Source organism: Triticum urartu, chromosome 3 (assembly GCF_003073215.2).
Source record: "Triticum urartu cultivar G1812 chromosome 3, Tu2.1, whole genome shotgun sequence".
In the NCBI taxonomy this organism is placed as follows: Eukaryota; Viridiplantae; Streptophyta; class Magnoliopsida; order Poales; family Poaceae; genus Triticum; species Triticum urartu.
The window spans coordinates 641,285,551-641,306,417 of record NC_053024.1 but is presented as its reverse complement, the minus strand read 5'-3'; the positions used below and the strand labels follow the sequence as shown (position 1 = coordinate 641,306,417).

General features: G+C 44.0%; 2 protein-coding genes across 2 annotated transcripts; one reads left to right on the top strand and one right to left on the bottom strand.

Moving 5' to 3' along the window:
• The first annotated feature begins 371 nt into the window (after positions 1 to 371).
• On the top strand, positions 372 to 4,786 carry LOC125545600 (5' exonuclease Apollo-like). Its single transcript, XM_048709614.1, has 5 exons — positions 372 to 645; positions 734 to 839; positions 2,510 to 2,721; positions 2,825 to 3,031; positions 3,334 to 4,786. Exons 1-5 carry the CDS (start codon positions 445 to 447, stop codon positions 4,522 to 4,524), a joined length of 1,917 nt encoding a protein of 638 aa, XP_048565571.1. The 5' UTR covers positions 372 to 444; the 3' UTR covers positions 4,525 to 4,786.
• A 169-nt stretch (positions 4,787 to 4,955) lies between these two features.
• LOC125545601 (scarecrow-like protein 1) lies at positions 4,956 to 8,478 on the bottom strand. Its single transcript, XM_048709616.1, has 4 exons — positions 8,307 to 8,478; positions 5,890 to 7,297; positions 5,553 to 5,708; positions 4,956 to 5,440 (listed from the first exon to the last, which is right to left on the bottom strand). The coding sequence occupies exons 2-4, from the start codon at positions 7,191 to 7,193 to the stop codon at positions 5,242 to 5,244; spliced, it is 1,659 nt and encodes a 552-aa protein (XP_048565573.1). The 5' UTR covers positions 7,194 to 7,297; positions 8,307 to 8,478; the 3' UTR covers positions 4,956 to 5,241.
• Between the last annotated feature and the right edge of the window lie 12,389 nt (positions 8,479 to 20,867).

Below are 20,867 nucleotides of genomic sequence, written 5' to 3'. Positions count from 1 at the left end.
CGCATCCATACAATTACATCCATTCCATTGTGCTGGTTTTTTTTTTGAACTTTGAAATTGCAATGGTTTTTTTTTACTTTGAAATTACATAGTTAGTTTTTTTTTAGGTCAGAGTAGTTAGTTGTTAGGCTCAGAGGAAGCAGAATGGGAAGGCCCAATCCCTGGTGGGCAAAGGAGAGCACTGACATGTGGGCCCACCTGCCAGTGCCAGCCAACTTACGAACGTACCAAAGGCGGCAAGTTAGCGGGTTCTGGGCCTCGGTCCGGCCACTAAACTGAAGTGAGAGCCCGAATCCACAAACCCATTTCTCTTCCTTCCTGAGGAAGGAGCCACTCTTCCCATTCGAGGAATATAAAACCGACCCAACCAACTCCCAACGAAGCGGCGCGCTCCCGAGGAAGCGGAGGAGGGCCCGGCCGCAATTTCACAAAGTTCCGGGGAGGATGCCGATAGAGATGCCGCGGGGGCTCCCCTTCGCCGTGGACACGTGGGGCCCCTCCTCCCGCCGCCGGCGCCACCGCTTCCTCACCCACGCGCACCGGGACCACCTCGTCGGCGCCGCCGGGGCCGGCCCCGGAGGAGGAGGGGGCGCCCTCTACGCCACCCGCCTCACCTTGTCCCTCGCCCTCCGCCACTTCCCCCAGGTACCTTAGCCTGTGATACCCTCTCCCAGAGAGCCGCGGTGAATTTCCGGTGAATTGAGATTTCTCGCGCGGTGCGGTCGTGTTGCAGCTGGACCAGGGGGAGTTTGTGGAGGTCGAGGTGGGGAGGACGTTCAAGGTGGACGACCCCGCCGGCGCCTTCTCCGTCACCGCGTACGATGCCAACCACTGCCCTGGTAACGCTCCTTGCTTGCTCTGCTTATCTTGTTACAGCAGTTTTTATGATTGAACTTGCTAGTGCATAGATCAATCCTACTACTCCAAATGAGCCGTACCTAAGATTGAGCTTGGTAGTGCATAAATCAATCCTGCTTTCATTTCTGAAACTGATAAACAGTCAGGTGTCAATTTCTGAAATGCGTACCTAAGATTGAAGTTGCTAGTGCATATTATCAATCCTGCTTTCATTTCTGAAACTGATGAACAGACAGCTCCCAAGTTCTGAAATGCATCGTACCTAAGATTGGACTTGCTAGTGCATAAATCAATCATGCTTTCATCTCTGAAACTGATGATCAGTCAGCTCCCAAGATCTGAAATGCATCGAACCTATGATTGAACTTGCTAGTTGCTAGTGCATAAATCAATCCTGCTTTCATTTCTGAAACTGATAAACAGTCAGCTCCCAAGTTCTGAAATGCAAAATGAAACACCACATCATCAAGCTAGCCCATCCCGGTGTAGCATCGCCCCTGGCAGCTACTGGGAGATCTAAGCAGGCTTTCAACGTTTTTAGATGCACAACAGTAGCATAATAGCTGGGCCAAAAGAGCACCACAAAAACGAGATGCAGATGCAAAGCGTTTGCCTCAGAGTGTCTCCACGGACCACGGCCGACAATTCCCAGCTGCCTGACGCTCACCAGAAACACTCAGTTACGGCATTCCTCGGCAGCCATCAGCGCTGACCCCCGCCTCCGATTGAAGAACTGAGATGCCATTTGCAGAAATAAGCTTGCCCCTCGGCGCTGCATTGAGCGCACACCTGCTTTATGCCTTTATGTAATCCAGAGTAAAAGTTCAACCAATGAGCCGTTTTCGCTACAAGACTAGTTGGGTCATAAGGAAACACATTACGAAAGCAAGCTGCATTACGATATGTCCCAATCAACGAAATGAGAGCAGCTACCCTACAGCTAAGCGCCCCCTGTGAGACCCTTGCAAATTTAGCATCCAACCATATAAATTTGCTACTAAACTTTATCTCAATGTCAATATCCAAAGCACATTTTGGTGCACCCCAGGCATGTCTAACGATGGAACAATGCACACAAAAATGATATTATCTCCAACATTACAATTTACCAGCTGATATTTCCGTCCCCCCTTCCTGTCTTGCCACAACAGTTTCTATCTTGAAAAAAATTTAGATAATTCAAATGTAGACATGATCTAAGCAGTTATAATTTCCCCTTCATTGGAGAGAAACTTCCTCTGCGATGTGCCCAGTTTACCCTCTACCTTTTATTTATTTCTCTTCCAGTTACCATGTGTTGTCTTTTCTTGAGTAGGGGACCCCCTATATTTCATAGTCAGAACTGCCTCCACACAAGTAAAAATTCCATATACTGTTCCCTGTCCTGATTAGATTCTCCCAGACAACATATTTCACTCTTGTGAACATTTTTAAACCAGATAATTCAACCTCGAACAGAAACACTGTGTCATCAGTACATGGAAGCATGGCTAGAACTCATGTTACCAGATTTGGCACAACACCTCTAATCAAGTTTCCTTAACCCAAGCTCGAGCATATGTTTTGCTATATTAGTGATATCATAAAATGCGCCCTGGAAATTGGGAATTTGGCCTTTGGCACTAACTGTTGCCGTTCCCTCTGATTTCAGGGGCAGTTATGTTCTTGTTTGAGGGTGAATTCGGTAGCATACTGCACACGGGTGACTGCCGACTGACACCAGATTGTGCTCAGAACTTGCCACTGAAATACATAGCAAAGAAAGGGAAAGACAATGTTTGTCGTTTAGACTTCGTGTTCCTGGACTGCACATTTTCCAAATGCTTCCTCAAACTACCAAGCAAGGAGTTGGCAATCCAGCAGGTTATCCTCTGCTCTGAGATTTTAAATGTGCTTGTCATTGCCTGGGGGGCTGTAGTTATGACAACGGGGAAGTCACCACTTTGAAATGATTCAGTAAATGCAGGTTATAGCTTGTATATGGAAGCATCCGGATGCACCTTTTGTATATCTTGCTTGTGACCTTCTTGGTCACGAAGAGATCCTAGTTGAGGTGTCCAGGACGTTTGGATCGAAAATTTATGTTGACACGAGAAGGAATTCAGATTGTTTTAAAGCGCTGTCACTCACAGCCCCCGAGATCATCACTGATGATCCATCTTGTCGCTTTCAGGTGTGTTACTCGATGACATTCATTCTGTTTTAATTCACATACTGCTAACCTGTCTAAAGCTGTTATTGAAAACAATAATGCGAATTCTGTAACCAATTTTGAGTAGTAAAATGATTAATTCGTGTCACTGTTCTTATGTGTAGTCAGAGTACTTCTTTTCTTTCTTTTTTTACTTTGTTAGTTCTAACTCTGTTAACTCAACAGATAGTTGGATTCAACCAATTCGTCTGATGTATATTGCATGTAAAGTAGGTACTTTTTTCTTTCTACTATCTTGGCTTTAACCATTTTTATTTCCACAGATAGTTGGATTCCACCATTTGTATGATAATGCAAGTAAAAAGCTTGAAGGGGCAAGGGCTAGTCTTCAGCCGGAGCCTTTATTCATCCGCCCCTCAACGCAGTGGTATGCCTGTGGTCGAAACCAGAAACCCAGCCTAACAGAAGCTCAGCAGGATGATTTTGGGATCTGGCATGTCTGTTTCTCCATTCACTCTTCTCGGGACGAGTTGGAGCAGGCGATGCAACTTCTTCAACCTCAATGGGTCATCTCAACAACTCCCCCATGCTTTGCCATGGAGCTGAGCTATGTGAAGAAACATTGTTTCAAGACTCGCTTGACAACTAATGATCCATTGTGGAAGATATTCAGGGATCCTCTTCAAAAGTCAGTAACCTCGCCCTCATCGGTGCTTGCTTCTTGCACGCAGCCAGATGAAGTTCTCTCAACTTTTGTTGATGATGATCATCCAACTTCTGCCAGTGAAGAATGCACAGATTTTGATGTCAGCACACTTGAACTGCAATTTGTGCCATCCCCTCCAGTTGAAGAACCAGATATTACATTGTTTGGAAGAGCAAGATTTGGTTCTCAAGCGATTGACATAATGAAAGAAGAGTTGTGCCACCAGTACATTGCTGCAGCTGAACAAACCAGATTTTGTGCACCGGAAGATTTGCTTCATGATAGCAGCCAAAATGTTGAAACATATTCTGGTATGGATTTGATCACAAAGCAAGCCCCAGCTTCCCAACAAGATTGTGGGGAAGCTGGAGATGTGGCCCCCTCCTGTCAGTGTGCCGAAGCTGGAGATGTGGCCCCTTCCTCTCAGTGTAAAGCACCACCCCCAACCATACCAGAAGCATTTGCAGTTCAACCTTTGCCTACTGTTGAACACAATATATCAGTAGTGTCTGATCAACCAGAAAAGTCTGACATTATAATAGAGCCAATATCTATAAGCACTACGGAAAGTTCAAGCCTTCGCATGGTCAGAAATGCAGAAGTAACAGAATGTCAGACGGACCACCTGTGTGTCATTGGATCATCGAAATCTTTGCATGCAAGTCTGAAGAGGCTGTACAGATCGAGGAATGTCCCTGTCCCGCATCCTCTCCCGTCTCTTGTTGGACTTTTGGAATCCACTAAACGGGTCAAAAGGCGACCTGGCTCTGATTATAGCTTGTTGAATTCACGGCACAGCCTACCTTGAAGATAAGATCGAGCTTATACCTTGCCTTCAATATGAGATATATTTTATAGCACATACGACAAATATAGACAAATATGGACCGTGAAGTATTCAGATTCTTGAGATTATAGTGTTGCCAACTAAATTACTTCAACGAATATATCTGGAGAGCATATGTGTGTTTGTATTTGATATATGGGTTTTGAAATGTTATGTTGTACATCAAGCTGTTGTAATTTCGCAAGATTACTCTGTGAGATAAATAAAGGTTTTTCTTCTACCATTTTTTTGGTAGAAACCTGTGGCCAAACTGCTGCCAACTACTCTATTGGTTATAAGAAAAATCTGGGTGGACTTTTGCAAGTATTTACATGATTGTATCGATAGACAGAAATCTGTGGCCAAACTGTGTATATATTACTGCATGTTCTAGTTCCCAAACAGACACATCATTGTACTTAGGAGTATGTTCTAGCAACATAAATAGATTTATACATGGAGCAGAGTCGACATGTCATGATTCTATCCCAGAATACAACAACACAACCAGTTGCTGCAGCAGCACAACATGGTTCACCCGGGCGATCTGCCAAACTCAATTATTCTGACAAGCAGACTCCTAAAATTAGATAAGATCAGCCAAGAACTCCTCCGTGGTCCACACCCTTTTTACAACCTCTGCACCAGAAGCTCCTAAAATACAGCAGTGCTAATGCAACCCAAGTCAGCGAGCTCGATCTATTGCCATGCGGAGGCGACGATGAGCGTTTTCTCTCCCCAGCCGAAGTGAAGTCCCCCATGGTCCTCCTCGAACTTGTACCTGTCGCAGTACGACCTCAGCAGCGATCTTATTCCTCCGATGACGTTGCTGCTAAATGGGCACGGTGCGAATCCAGCCATCGTCATTCTCGCCCTCCATTTTCCGGCAACTTCGTACCTGGAGCATAAACAACTACACTGTCAGCTACATGGAGTTTGCAGTATGCATAGTTTGGAAAAACGGGAATAATTTGCATGGCTTATGAGTGGAGAGAAGCACTGGGAATTACCTCTCCACGCGATCAGGGCCTTCGCAAGCCAAGATGTTCACAATTTCCCGTGCAAGGCATTGCCTTTCCACATTCATTCTATCTGGACTTTCCCTTGGAAGTGTTGCGTCCAGTGAATCGAAAAGAGCAGAGTAGTAGTCATAGACCTCACGGAACCTGTGAAAGTCAGATGTTTCAGGTATTTTTAGGGGCTCAGCAGTGGGAAGAGAAGCACAAGAGTCGATACACAGAATCTACGAAGAAATAGTTACTATCTACAAAGGATTCGGAAAAACTATCCAATCCACAAAAAACCGTAATTACTGCCGCAATAGAATTGGATAATGAGATAACCAACCTTGTCTGAAATGGAGCAGTATTAGTATTAGCATCCTGCTCAACCAGGGTCACAAGCTTTGGTTGAAGGCCCTTCACCATACGAAGGAGCTGGTCCCGTTCGTTCATGATCGAAACACTTTCATCAGGAAGGTGGTGCAGCTGGAATGCAAAATTCACAACTAGTGCTTCCCCGGGACGGCAATCTAGCATTGCAGGTGTGACATCCCCGATGTCAGCACCCACTGCCCTGAACTCAAAAGATATTCCGCAGTCCTCCGCAAGCTTCTCCAGGCGTTGCCCAATGACCTTCAGACCTCCAACAGTCCTCTGTACTGTCTCGTGATCATCCACACCAGTTATTCTCAAATGGCGTGTTTTGTTGGCATCATCTTTCATAAACTGCATCAGTGTAATATACTGGCTGCCTTGGTTGATGTCAAAGTCTATAATATGCATCCTTTCTTCGCCTTTGCAGGCTTCAAGTATGGCATAATTAGCAGCCATGAAACCAAATCGATAGCATGGACAGATCTCAAAGAGGATTTGCATTGCTGACAGCTGATACAGAGTTGGAGGGTCCTTGCATGTCAATGCCTTGTAGATGCCTGTCCCTGAAGCTACTATCCTTGCAGCAAGGCCCTCCACTAGATAAGCTGCAATCCTGTGAGAAGGGTCCCCTTGGATTGAGACCATCTGCCGGAGGTCCGTTATGATTGCCTGTGCTTCATCTACATTATATTCAGCTAATGCCGTAGCACAGTCAAAGAGCAACTGCTTTGGGGTCCGTGCTTCTCCGCTGTTGCTGCCTGCACAACTAATGCTTGATTCTGATTCTTTCGGAGAATTTGCAAGCAAGACATCCTTCATGGGATCGGCCCATTCATCACTGATGCAACCCGCCTGGGAAACTTCGAACAAGATGTCATCTCCATCATCAAGTAAAGCATGCTCCAGCTCTTGAAGCTTCAGCCTGATCTCATCATCGAACTCTACTTCAAGTCCAGAACTCTGATTATCTGATATAGACTGGGAGTTCTGTTGAGAGATATTGGAGCACACCGGTGAGTCTTTTGCTGCATCAGAGCAGGGTGTTAGTGAAGCTTGCTGGTTGTAAAAGGAGCTCTGGAATGCAGCAGATGGTGCTTCAGGGAAACCCATATGTCCATAGTCCTCGGAATTGAATGGTTCAGGGCCATAACGGAACAACTGCGTGTCAGAGCCAAATCTTCTTGCAGCAAAGTTTGAGTTGGGTGCGCCAAATTTATGTACATAAATATTATCCGCGTATGTCGTTGATGGGTCTACTCGCCCGACAAAAGACATAGCTCCTCTCAAGCACCTCCGGGCCTGCCAAGCTAAATATCCTGAGGCCTTCTTTCTTCAGAACCTCAGATTAAATCCAAAACCAATGCAATTTTCTTTGATGCCTACAATAAGACAAGGAAGGATCAGCAGCCTCTCTAAATAACAATGAGCTGAAATACATAGCTATACTTGTTAATAGGAATACAGGATGCCATTTGATGATGTTGCTGTTGTTTTTTCAGTCTAGTAGATTCCCTGTTCATATACCTAACTTGTACTACAAACTAAGGTCATAGTCTCGTACCTAACAAGTAATCCAATCAGACTCACTAGTTAACTGATGGAGCTGGAATTCTGTACAGCATGTTGCAAATTATTTTTTATAGAACATTTAGCAGCTAGCAAGTGGAGTAGCTCGCTGGACATGGTAGGCCACTAAATGCCAGAAAAATACTGCCTAACTTGCAACGAAGACTTGACCACCGATTGCCAGGTCTTAAAGAATACTAGGCGAGAATAATCACATCTACAAGTAGCTGATTTATAAATTTAGTATAATGTTAAGACTTAATACACAAGAAACGCGGAGACAAAATATCAGCCAAGGACGGCTCATTCGCACCACAAACGTTTTTTTGGTGTGAAAAATCCTAAATAACATGCTATGCTCGAGAAAGAAGAAGATAAATCTGCAAGTACTGAAGCCTGAACCAGGAAACTGCTCAAATCTATTGAGAATTTGAGATGCACAAAAACCCACAAATATTGGAAGTATTCATTCTTATCAGAGGACATGAGATGCCAATTGGCAAAAAAAATCATGAATTATGCATCAAAGATCAAATAAGGTGTTCCCCTTCCCCTCTGAACATCACCATGGCAGCATGGCACCCGAGGGCCCAAGCAGGCCGGCTCTGCACGCAACCCGAAGAACCATGGCTTGACCCTACACGACGAGACCTCCCAAATAGCGCAGGCATGAACATACCAATCAAGAACTCCGACCAGACGAAACGGCCCCAAGAATATCCCCCGAAAGGGACAAGGACGCGCGCGAGCAAGAAATCGGAAGAGCGGCAGCAAACAGCAACGGCCTTGCTTGCAGACAGGGAGGCGGCTAGAAGTACTCACGGGGTGATTAGCCGGCCGGGCGGCGCGAGCAGGGAAGCGGAGACCGGACGGAGAGGGCGGGAGGCGGGACGGGAATGGAAGGAGATGGAGCGGGAGGGGGAGCGGGGGAGGAGGAAGAGGATGGGAAGAAGGAAAGGAATGGGTTGGGGTTGGGGGTTGGGTGGGTGGGTTGGTTGGTTCGAGGATAGGGAGTGGGGGCGCCAAAGTCCGAGATGTCATACGGTGGGACGCGGTCTGTGCGACGACCGGCGGCTCCCCCCGGGATCCTCTGCGCCGCCCACGGAGAACAGGCGGCGTCGTGTTTTCGGTCGCACGGGCTTTGGACGCGCGACTTTGGCGAGGCAGCTCTCCACGCCTCCGTCCATCGCGGTTATACCTGTGAGATAGGAGGTCAACGTGCGTGCCACTGCAAATGTTTTCAAGCGTCTGATTTCGTGTGCGTTGATTAGCATGGATGCATTCCACGGAAAGTTTGTCACCGCGGATCGTGAAGTCAACACTCACGCCTTGCTATCGACGGGTACATCAATCACCTACCACCAGTCGACGTGTAGGAAACGTCAAACCTAGGGTTTTGATATCGGCTATGCCGGGATAGGATCGACGACTATCGGGAGCGGGGCCCATGCCGCCGAGCGAAACAACAATGGGCAGATTTCATAAGAGGGCCCGCATTCGTAGCACGGGAGCAGGGGTTGCGGATTCAATGGTGCCGAAGGGTCCTGGAACGGAGCCTAATTGGGTCTCGCTTCATCAGATGTTTGGATGGTACGCATTTCTCAGTTCAGATGGTTTGTCCGTAAGGTTGTTTCTAGATGGATATGTAAATATACATGTTAGTGTCAACATCCTCATACATATTTTGATTTTGCGGAAGCCAAGTATATATAGGTTGTACCTCGCGGGCTATACTGCTCTTAGATCCAGATTAGGCTCATGCTTTGAGATTTCTATATATTTTTGTCATGTTTGTCTATCATATCTCATTTTCTTACCTTAATAAAATTAACTTTACCATGCCAACATGTCTAAAACAAGATCAGTATGGTTTGTATTCAACTATTACTTGTTCATCAACTCATTTTCATGTCTAACGTGCATGTAAATGGATGAGTAATGCAATACATTGGAGTAATGAGCAAAAACCATCAAAATTGCAGTTGGGGTCGCAAAAAAAGGCCATTTTGGTACTTTCCACTAAAAACTATCGGTATTGTGCCTAAATTTTGCAAAAACACTAGTGTGGTGTAGCCCACCAGAGGTAAACAATCCGCACTGTTTTCTTGAATATTAGTTTATAATATATTGTTGTTGAGATTCTAGAGTGGTAGGTTTAGCACTAAATAGTCAAAGTCATTGTGGAAAATGAGAAAAAAAAATACGTATGATTCATCATTTATTTCTTAATCAATGGAATGTGACACTATGACCCATTTGGCTATTTTGAACAAGTCATGTATTGGAAGGAAAGTTCCAAGGGAATACCCAATGTACTTAATTTGAGGTTGCTCCACGCCTCCGTCGCGGTTATACGTGTGTGTGTGGTAGGAGGTCAACGTGCGTGCCACTGCAAATGTTTCGAGCGTATGATTTCGTGCACATTGATTAGCATGGGTGCATCTCAAGGAAAGGTTGTCACGGCGGATCATAAAGTCAACACTCACGCCTTGCTATCGACGAGAACATCACCTAATCCGCCCAGATGAAATGTACACGTCAAACATAGGGTTTTGATATCTGTTAGGCCGGGATAGGATCGACGACTATCAGGAGCGGGGCCCATGTTGCCGAGCGAAACAGAATTGGCAGATTTCATAAGAGGGGTCGGCCGCATTCGTAGCACAGGAGCAAGGGTTGTGGATTTCGTGGTGCCGAAAGAGTCCCAGAATGAAGCCTAATTGGGTCTGGCTTTATCAGGTGTTTGGATGATACACATTTCTCGGTTTAGACGGTTTATCCGTAAGGCTGTTTTAACTGTTAGATGGATTTATAAATATACATGTTATGTTAGTGTCAACATCCTCGTATTTGATTTTGCGGAAGCGAAATATATATAGGTTGTACCTCGCGGGCTATACTCCTCTTCGATCCAGATTAGGCTCGTGCTTTGAGATTCCTATATATTTTTAACATGTTTGTCTATCATATTCTCATTTTTCTACCTTAATAAAATTAACTCTACTGTGCCAACATGTCTAAAACAAGATCAACATGGTTTGCATTCAACTATTACTTATACATTAACTCATTTTTCGTGTCTAACGTGCATGTAAATGGATGAGTAATGTAAATCAACCATTTACATTGGAGTAAATAGCAAAAACCATCGAAATTGCAGTTTGGCTTGCAAAAAATCACCATTTTGGTACTTTCCACTAAAATCTATCGGTATTGCGCCTAGTTTTTGCAAAAACACTAGTGTGGACAAGCCCACCAGAGGTAAACAATCCACACTGTTTTCTTGAATATTAGTTTATAATATATTGTTGTTGAGATTCTGGAGTGGTAGGTTTAGCACTAAATAGTCAAAGTCATTGTGGAAAATGACAAAAAAAAATGTATGATTCATCATTTATTTCTTAATCAATGGAATGTGACACTATGACCCATTTGGCTATTTTGAACAAGTCATGTACTGGAAGGAAAGTTCCAAGGAAATGCCCAGTGTACTTAATTTGATTCTTTTTAACATCAAACTACTGGAACTGGATTAATGAAGAAACACCCATGTCTGAAATTTTTGTAGGTCAACTTAAAGTTACCATAGAGTTCATACATGTTTGTATTCAGTGGCGTAGCTAGGGGGTGGCCAGGGTGGTCCATGAACCACCCTGGAAATCCCCCATAGCTTTTGTGTATAGTATAGTAAAAAATTCTTTTAAAATAAACATAATTTGTGTATATATTTTTATTACCGAACCACCCTGGCAAATTGGGCTGGCTACGCCACTATTTGTATTCCTTTTATAGTATTCCTACTGACGCTTGGACCCGGTCAGGTCTAGCCACCACAGAACGTTGAATGTAGGTGCATGGTTACAAAGGATCCTATCCACTTCGTGGGGAGTTTCCCGATCGGAGCATATCCCACCAAACCAAACCCCAAAGGCCAAAAGCTAAGCTAATCATCATTTCACAGCTCTAGGATTGAAATGATGGAACGGGTAACGGGATTGCTTGGTCTTTTATGCAACCAAAGATAACCTAGTTTCTAGAAGCCGAATTAGTCAAGCATACGAATAAGCTTCTTCTTGAATTGAAGACTTAAAAACTAATCATAGTAGTATAGTATAACTATTTGAAAAGGTGAAAGATGTAAATAATAATCAAGTACAAGAAAAATATATTCCCACTTTTGTAACTATAAAATTCACCATGTCTTCTGGTCGACCTTTTGTTTTAGCAAAATAACATTCCTCACAAATTTCATACGTAATGGTGCACACACAAAATGTAAGCTCTCAAAATTTCCATTGGAATAAAATAAAATAATTGTTGCAAGGGTGTGGCCAAAATGAGATTGTGAAGCTTACGGGGGCCATATCGCTATCGCCATGTCTGTTTGAGAAGCACATCTTAGCGACCTTGGAATTATAATTACAGTCCCTCTGTCCCAAAATAATTTAAACTAAAACCACGTCATTTATTTTGAGAACGAGGGAGTATAATACAATTCTTTATATAGAGATATATACTATGCCGAGCTTTCTTTTGAGAGGTTTTAAGGTTTGCCTATATTAGTCATTAATTTGGTACAGTTCTAAGGCTTATTCTTACTATTACCCGCCAATGTGTCAGAGATTATCCATAATCATATATTGCTTGTCGGACATTGGCCTTCGACCACATCAGGGAGTAATACTGTTACTAAGAACACAATAGCAAATACGACTTTGTAATACTAATTAGTCTTATTTCACGCCGACTAATTGAAGTTGAAACCTTCGCCACCAACCATTTAGTTTGAACTTCAAATTGCTAGAAAATACATATATTTTGAACTAGGTATCCATTCAAAAATGCGTGGTGAAGTTGCGTACAGGGACGGAGCTAGGGATTTTGTTAGGGGGGAGGGGGGATGTAACATGTTGGAGGGGCCATACATAAAAATTTAGAAAGTTTTCTTTTTTGAAAAGGGGGACTCCTCGGCCTCTGCATCAGAACGATGCATACGGCCACATTTATAAATAAAATAGGTTCAACAAGGTCTTAAAGTCGTGAAACAAAATAAAGGCTAGCTCACAGAGAGCCTCAACGCCAAAAATAAAAAGGCCATAAAGCCACAATCGGCTGGCATAATAAAGATAGGAAAACTAATCGCCTATCTTATTACATGACCGTCATCCAAACCGGTTGAAGATATCCCGTGCTACCATCTCCCACCGGACAGATCCAGTAACCAAACGCTCCATGGCCTCCGTCTGAGTTAGTAAGGACCACATACGGATCAGCGCTGTAGCACGGAATAAAACCTGCAAAAAATGAATAGTTGTTGTTCTGTTAAAAGCCAAATCATTTTTGCAATTCCAAATTGCCCATAACAGCGCACAAACTCCTACACGAATGTGTCTAGCTGTATCGGACTCTATCCCATCAAGCCACGTTCCAAATAACGAACCGACCGAACTTGGAGGAGTAATGTTAAAGGCAATTTGCATGGTGCGCCAAAAAATTCTCGCCAACGGGCACTCAAAGAAGAGATGCTTAATGGTCTCGTCCCGATCACAGAAACTACACCTAGTAGATCCTGTCCAATTGCGCTTAACCAAGTTGTCCTTTGTTAAAATGACTTGTTTATGTATAAACCACATAAACACTTTAATTTTCAAAGGAACTTTTACTTTCCAAACATGTTTGGAACTATGAATGACACTGGAGTTAATAACATCGATGTACATCGACTTAACCGTAAATTGTCCAGACCTAGTAAGTTCCAACACAACTGATCGGGCTGATGAGCTAGCTGAACCTCCATCAGTCTACTCACCAGATGAAACCATGCTTCACATCTATCACCAACAAGCACCCTCCGAAATTAGATATTAAGGGGAATGGACTGCATAATCGTTACAACTAGTGCATCACGTCGCTGAACAATACGATACAGGGTCGGGTACTGGAGCGCCAATGGTGTGTCATCAAGCCAAGTATCCTCCCAGAAACGGGTATCGTTGCCATCACCGACGATAAACTTTGTTCTATTAAAGAAGGTTGCCTTAACTCTCATAAGCCCCTTCCAAAACGGCGAATCAGTTGGTCTCACTGTCACCTGTGACAAAGTCTTGGAATGCAGATACTTGTTACGAAGAATCTGCGCCCAAGTAGCGTCAGTCTCAACTGATAGCTTATACAGCCACTTACTGAGCAGGCATCTGTTCTTGACCTCAAGGTTCTCAATACCCAGACCCCCTTGGTCCTTTGGTTTACAAATAATATCCCACTTGGCGAGTCGATACTTTCTCTTTAGTTCATCACTCTGCCAAAAAAATCTTGATCGGTAGAAGTCCAGCCTTTTCCTAACCCCAACTGGAACTTCAAAGAAAGATAGTAGGAACATCGGCATACTCATGAGCACCGAATTAATAAGAATCAACCGGTCTCCATAAGACATAAGTTTGCCCTTACATCAACTAAGTTTCTTCTCGAACCGATCTTCGATGCATTTTCACTCTCTGTTTGTTAACTTACGATGGTGAATGGGTATACCTAGGTAAGTAAAAGGTAGTAAATTCATTAAATCCACATACTATTTAAGAATTTTTTTACAGCATGGGAGGAGCCATGCCCAAGCTCGCCCCTGCTGGCTCCGTCTCTGGTTGCGTATAATTGAACCAAGTGTTTCACAACGAGATCATCAAAACATAACCCATTAATGTTGGATATAATTGAAGATTATTGTAGATGTGGTCCTTTCTCGTTCCTTGTGGTGATGTCTTATTCACTATGGTTATTTGTATTCAACCAATGATTTAATTGTGTGCCTCTTCTAAATACTCCGTCTGATCTAAAAGGGAGGTTTGTAACTTTTGGCTCAAGTCATAAAGTGTAAGATTTGAAAAACTTTCTAGAACAAATGATCGACAATTACAATGCCAAATTAGTGTTATTAAACACATAATTAAATATATGTTCATATTATATCTATTTAGTTTTGTATTATTGATAGTTTTTCCTATAATTTTGATCAAACTTGAGTCAAAAGTTATAGGCCTTCGTTTTGTAGTCGGACGGAGTAATGTTTCTTTTATTGCACAAATGGTCTTGGACTTGGACCCAGGTGAGCTAGTTCGACCACAAGAAACCTAGCCATCCAAGTAACGCTTAGTTCCGATGACAATGATTTTGTCCATAATGATAATTTTTATTCTGGTAATGAAATCGACGCTTGTTCCAGGTGATGTATGTTTAGTTTGAACATCAGTTTGCATAATACATTTAGTCTTGAATGTCCAAAAAGGCCTCACACAGAACTCTTGCAACATTCAAAGCCACACCATGTGGTAAGAAAAAGAATAGTCCTCCTTGAAAAAAGAAATAAATTGCAAAAAAGAAAAGAAAATAATGATTAAATCAGTCATTTACAATCTTCTTATTGCATGTAAATAAAAAATTTACATGGTTGAATTTACCTCTAGGCAGTGGACAAGGTAAATCCGTTTTTTACCTCCTAGCAAGTGAGAGGAGCAGGGTGAAAGAAAGAACTCGGCGGGTCCATTCACCCCGTCGCCCTCGCGCGGTGTGAACGGGCAGCTTATCCGGGGATTCTTCTTCTTCCGGTATGCCACACCATGCATGCAAGCTGTTGCCATCATTTCATCCTGCGTGCTCTCTAGCGAAACCTTGGGCACTACATAAATAAAATACGATGATCTATCATGCTTACCTGTGCCTCTGTCGTCGTGCGCGGCATGAGATGAGACCGGACGCGCCTCGAACGTCGTCTCGTCGAGCGCCCTTTTGACTCTCTTGACACGGCGAGTGACACCAGTGCGCGGTCGATGGTGCCGTGTGTCCGACCTCGTTTGTCAAACGCGTAGACACGCGTGCAAGTCATCTCGGCCGACGGCCATGCTGCTGTGCGAGTTTCTCCCGCTGATCATCATGCTGCTTTCCCTTTTCCCGGCCATGGCATCTAGAAAAGCTGGCCAGATTTGCTTCCGATTTCTTCGAGAACATGAGTGAACCTGCAGTGCTAGGAGGGCTGGACGTGCTCTCTTGTGGCACATGAGGGCTGGACACCTAGCTAGGCAAGCGTGCACGCAGGTTGATGCTGATCAGACGTGGCGACGGCGCCGTTTCTCAGCCGCGTCGCGCCGCATGGGTCTCTGTTTAATGAACGTGCCGTTGCGTGCGACGCGACGCCGGCCACGGCCACGGTTACGGCGGCGCGACGATGAACGCAGCAACGGAAGGCGGCGTTGGCGTCCCGACGACGGCAGGTCCGGCCCATCTGGCCCTGACGACAGATAGGCACCAATAGTCCGGACGACATCACAAAGTGGCGCCGTCCCCATTTTGTGTGTCGTCATGCTTGGTTGGTTGAGTGTTGGGCGATCCCGTCGTCCCTCGGGGAGCTATGGCAACGGATAAGGTTTCGGGTCGTCGCCGTACCCGATCGAAGTCGACGGCGAGGGAGGAGCCGATAAGGCCGACGCCGTCGGAACCATGTCGTCGTCGCGCGCGCGCGCGTTGGGGTTTTTTCTCCGCTATACTGTCTCGTGGACCAGATTTTGCGCGCTGCTAGTTGTGCGTCTCTGGACTGGATTTTCTGCACAGAAACCCGAGCACGGCCGGGGTTGTGGTATGGAAAAAGTCGCACGGGCTCACCGTTGTCGATTTTCCGAACGACCGACAGAGTCCATCCACCTGGCCGGATCGGGTGCAGTCTTTTTTCTTTTGAAACATTAAGACTTTATTCGTCAAATGATAGACAGATCATTTATAATAGCATGAGAAATAAAGTCCGGGATATTAGATTCCTCAAAAGAGGAAACTCTATTGCTAAAAGAGTTGCCAGCTAAGATATGAGCAACCTCATTTGCTTCACGAAGGCGGTGTGAGTATGTTGTATTGGCAAAATCAAGAGCAAGTTGTCTGAAATTGTGGTTACATTTGGTCCCGTATATGAATCTGGGTTCCGCAAGGATTGCACCACAAAGCTGTTATCAGACTCCACTTGTACTTTATTGCATCCGATCCTGCCAACCAAATATAGACCATTGCGTATCGCCAAGGTTTCAGCTGTGTCAACGCTAGTGATATGAGGGAGGTACCATGTGGCTGCTGCTACGTAATTCCCTCGGTTGTCCTGAGCAATAGCTCCTGTTGCTCCTGAAAGAGTGTCAGGAAGATAAGCTGCATCCACATTCACTTTTATTACATCACTTGTCGGGCGTTTCTACATATGGTCATGCTCCCTCTCCACAAGATTGCTTGAGTAAGCCCGGAGGAAATTGGTAGCTAGAGCTCTGATTGATATGGCCGTTTTATCTGCTGCTTGGATCTCTTCTCCTCTCACATATTGGCGCCTCTACCACCAGAGATACTAGGTCGCCCCGAGTATTAATTCGGCCATGGGCAGATCCTCACAAACGCCCTGCATCCGACTGAGAATCTCTAGAGTAACAGATCCTGATAGGTCCCGCCTGACTGCCTCCAATATAGTGTTATGAATCCCTACTTCTGTCCATATTTCTTGCACTCTCCTGCATGTAAACAGGCAGTGCTGGATGTCTTCCAACCCCACTAAGCAGAACAGGCACTTTGGGATTAGCGGGATGTGTCTGTTGGCCCATATTCCATTGCAGGGTAGCGATCCATTTAGTGCCTTCCAAGCAAAATGTTTAATCTTTCCAGGGAGTTTAAGATTCCACACTTCTTGACATATTGTATCATCCTGGGTATTCCCTTGCCCATCTGATCTAGCAAGGCGGTGCCCATACAGATGTTCAAACTCTTTGTGGTAAGCTGACCGGACCGAAAAGGTCCCCGATCTCATGTAATTCCATGCTATAAAGTCCTCCATGACCTGAAAATTAAGAGATATTTGTAGGATCCTATATGCATCAATGGGAGAGAATACATCTCTGTTTAGGGCTTCGTCCCATTGTCCATTATGCGGATCAATCAGTTCCTCCATGTTTCTTAGCATGACCGTTCCTCGGGGGATAATCACTTTCCTGGAGGGGCTCGATGGAATCGATGGATCCTGCCATATATCTATTTGCGCTTCTGTGCCCACACGCCATATGCATCCCCTTTTGAAGGTTTGAATCCCTGCAACAATACTCTGCCAGGTGAACGACGAGCTTTTCTTTGGGCCTGCCTTCAGAATATTCCCCTCTGGATAATACTTCGCGCTTAGTACTCGTGCACAGAGAGGGTCCAGGTTCTGGATTAGCCGCCAACACTGTTTTGCTAGTAAAGCAAGGTTAAAACTGTGAAGGTCTTTAAATCCTAAGCCCCTTTCTTCTTCGGTACACACATCTTCCACCACGCAAACCAATGCGTTTTCTTCTTCTCTTCTCCATCTCCCCACCAAAAGCCAGCAATCTCATCAGTTATAGTTTTGCAAATTCCTTTAGGGAGTTTAAAAACTGACATAGCATACGATGAAATTGCCTGGGCCATTGATTTCAATAAAATTTCCTTACCCTGTATAGACAAAATTTTCTCCTTCCACCCTTTGAGCCTCTGGCATATTCTATCTATTAGATGTTGAAAAAAATTGCTCCTATCCACGCCCACCAAAGTGGGCAGTCCCAAATATTTATCTGAGAGAGCTTCAGCGACTATATTCAGCTCTTCACATATTTCCTCTCTTACTCCAACAGGTGTATTCGGGCTGAAAAAACTGTAACATCCCAAATTTTCAATTTGGAATGTTATACATTAGATCATCATTGCATATCATATTTTATTTGCTTTTGGTTTTGATCCTAGAAATCCTAAGCAACTCAAGGTCCCACGAAGAGAGTTGGGGATTTCGCTATTTTCATATTTGAGTTTTCTCAAATTTTGAGAATAGGATCATTTGATTTTAATTATTTTATCATCAATTATTTCTATTACAAAAATATGAGAGAGGGAATAAAATGACTTTCCCAAAATAAAGAAATATTGAGCATTTAATAATAAAATCAAATAAGATTTTGTTTCGGAGTTTTTCGTTATTTTATTTGAATTTAGGAAAAATGTGCGTTTTTCAAAATTGCATTTAGGCCCCAAATAAATGTTCACCTTGGGCGGCTTGATTTTAGAAGCCCGGGAAAATTTATTTCAGAATTTTTGGAGTCCGTTTAGTATTTCTTTTTATTTTTCTTCTGCACGTAATTATTAAAAAAAAGTCGCACCGACCTACGGGCCGTGTCCGACCGGGACTCCGGCCCGCTAGGCTTTATAAGCCGGGGGGGGGGGGGGGGGGGGAGCCCAGCCGAAGCCAGCCCGCCCGCGCCCCCGAAACCCTAGCCGCCGCCCTGCCGCCGCCGGAGCCGCCGCCCTGCCGCCGCCTCGCCTCGTCGAAATCCGCGCCATTATTTATTTATTTATTTATTTTTTTGAAAAAACCGTTCGGTTTTTCCGCCGGTTTTTCGTCGGTTTTTTTAGTTTTGGTTTTTTTAAATAGATCGGTTTTTTCGATTTATTTAAATAGCGAGCGTTCGTCGTTTTTATTTTCTCGGATTAAATCTACGATTTTTCTGATCGCGATTTCTGATCCGATTTTCGTTTTAGTATAACTTTTCGCTCGTTTATCGGAATCGGGCGATTCAAGCGCCTGGAGTTTCGTCTCGAAACCCTCTATCCGTTTAACCAACTTAAACAAGTTTTTGCTACTGTAAAAATTGCCCTAGATCCAGATTAGTAGAACGAAGTTGTTTTCTTTCGCCGTTTGACTTCCGTTGCTTCGTTTGATTTGATTCTTTTTGCCAACCGGAGTTCTTAAGTTGAACTTTCTGGTTAGTTTCTCTTATTTGAGTTTTACCTGTGCATTAGATGAGTACTTATTGTATGCTTGTTTGTTTGTCTGCGATAGAATACCCGGAGTGCGCCGCCTGTTACTTCGAATCTCTAGGTTTTGCGGATCATCAGCAAGGCAAGTAACACTTTGATCATACCTCCTACTACCCAGTTTTATTGCATTAGATCAATCCCCACACATTGCATGATTAGGATCTAATTAAATTGTGGGTTTGGGAAGTAGTTGAGGTAGTACCTATTACCTGTTATACTATCAAACCTTTGGGAGTTACTTCTACGTTTGCCATTATGCCATGCTATGCTAGTAGACGTGGATTGGGTGAGTGATATTCATGACAGATGTGAGTTTTTTAATTAATGGTTTATCTAAGGTGGCAACTTAAACACACATCTGGGTGGATTAAGGTACCTGGGTATTCCAGGATTGCCTGTTTCTTTTTGGACCGCCACCCAGGCCTAAAGGGATCATGAGATTGTTCATACTAGAAACTTCCGTGTGCAGCCACAAGCCATTATGGGCTCTGGCATAGTTGATTAAGTCGTGCGAACTCTTACAGGGTAGACTAGCAGATGTAGGGGAAACTAGGTGTAACGGTCTATCCATCGTAAGGTGCTAGCACTTCTGAAAGACTGTGTCTCGGTCATCCGTCTTCTCAAACACCATGTACTGCGAGAAACCAAACGGAGACGATCGAGTATTGTGGGGAAAAGTGCGCAAACCTCTGCAGAGTGTGATAAACTAATCATGATTAGCCGTGTCCCTGGTTATGGACATCTTGAGTATCTAGTACTTGGATCATCATGTGAATCTCAACATGTTACTCTAAATTAATTTTGTTGGGTTTTGTTAATGATATTATTTTTAATTGGGATTGAGGATGCTGTCAACCATTCTCAATGTTTAACAACTACCATGATAGTTAAATAAATTTATTTCTTTGTAGTAGGGAAAAATTGGCTTTACGCAAAACTGTAACCATAGAGCTTTCCACCAGCCAAATATGCATATAGTATAGTTGTTTCATTCCATTATTCTCTATGTGTTACTTTGCCAGCATATTCCATGTGCTGACCCGTTTCGGGCTGCAACGTTAATGTTGCAGACTTTTTAGACGACGATTAAGGAGTTTTTAGGTCATGGTTCTATACTCAGTGATGTCGTTGGAGTTGATGGACTCACTTATCTTCCAAGCCTTCCGCTGTTATCGTATTTAGATGGCCTTAAGCCATATTTATTGTAATAAGTTCTCTCTTGAGACACTCGATGTAATAAGTGTGTGATTGCTACTCTGTTATAAATCCTCCGAGTACTGTGTGGTGTCAGCATTACTGATCCAGGGATGACACCGAAGCACAGAGATCAGACTGTTTGAAGTCTGGTCGCTACAGAGATGGTATCAGAGCACACGCTGACTGTAGGACACGACCACTAAGCTAAAGACCTAGATCACTATTCACTCTCTTCTCTTCTGACCTCTCATCTTCTCTACTCTTTAGGATGGCGGATGCAAGGAACAAGTTCACGCAACCGGATGAAGATACACCTTTTGGACGTCACTTGAAGGAAGTCACGAGATACCTGAA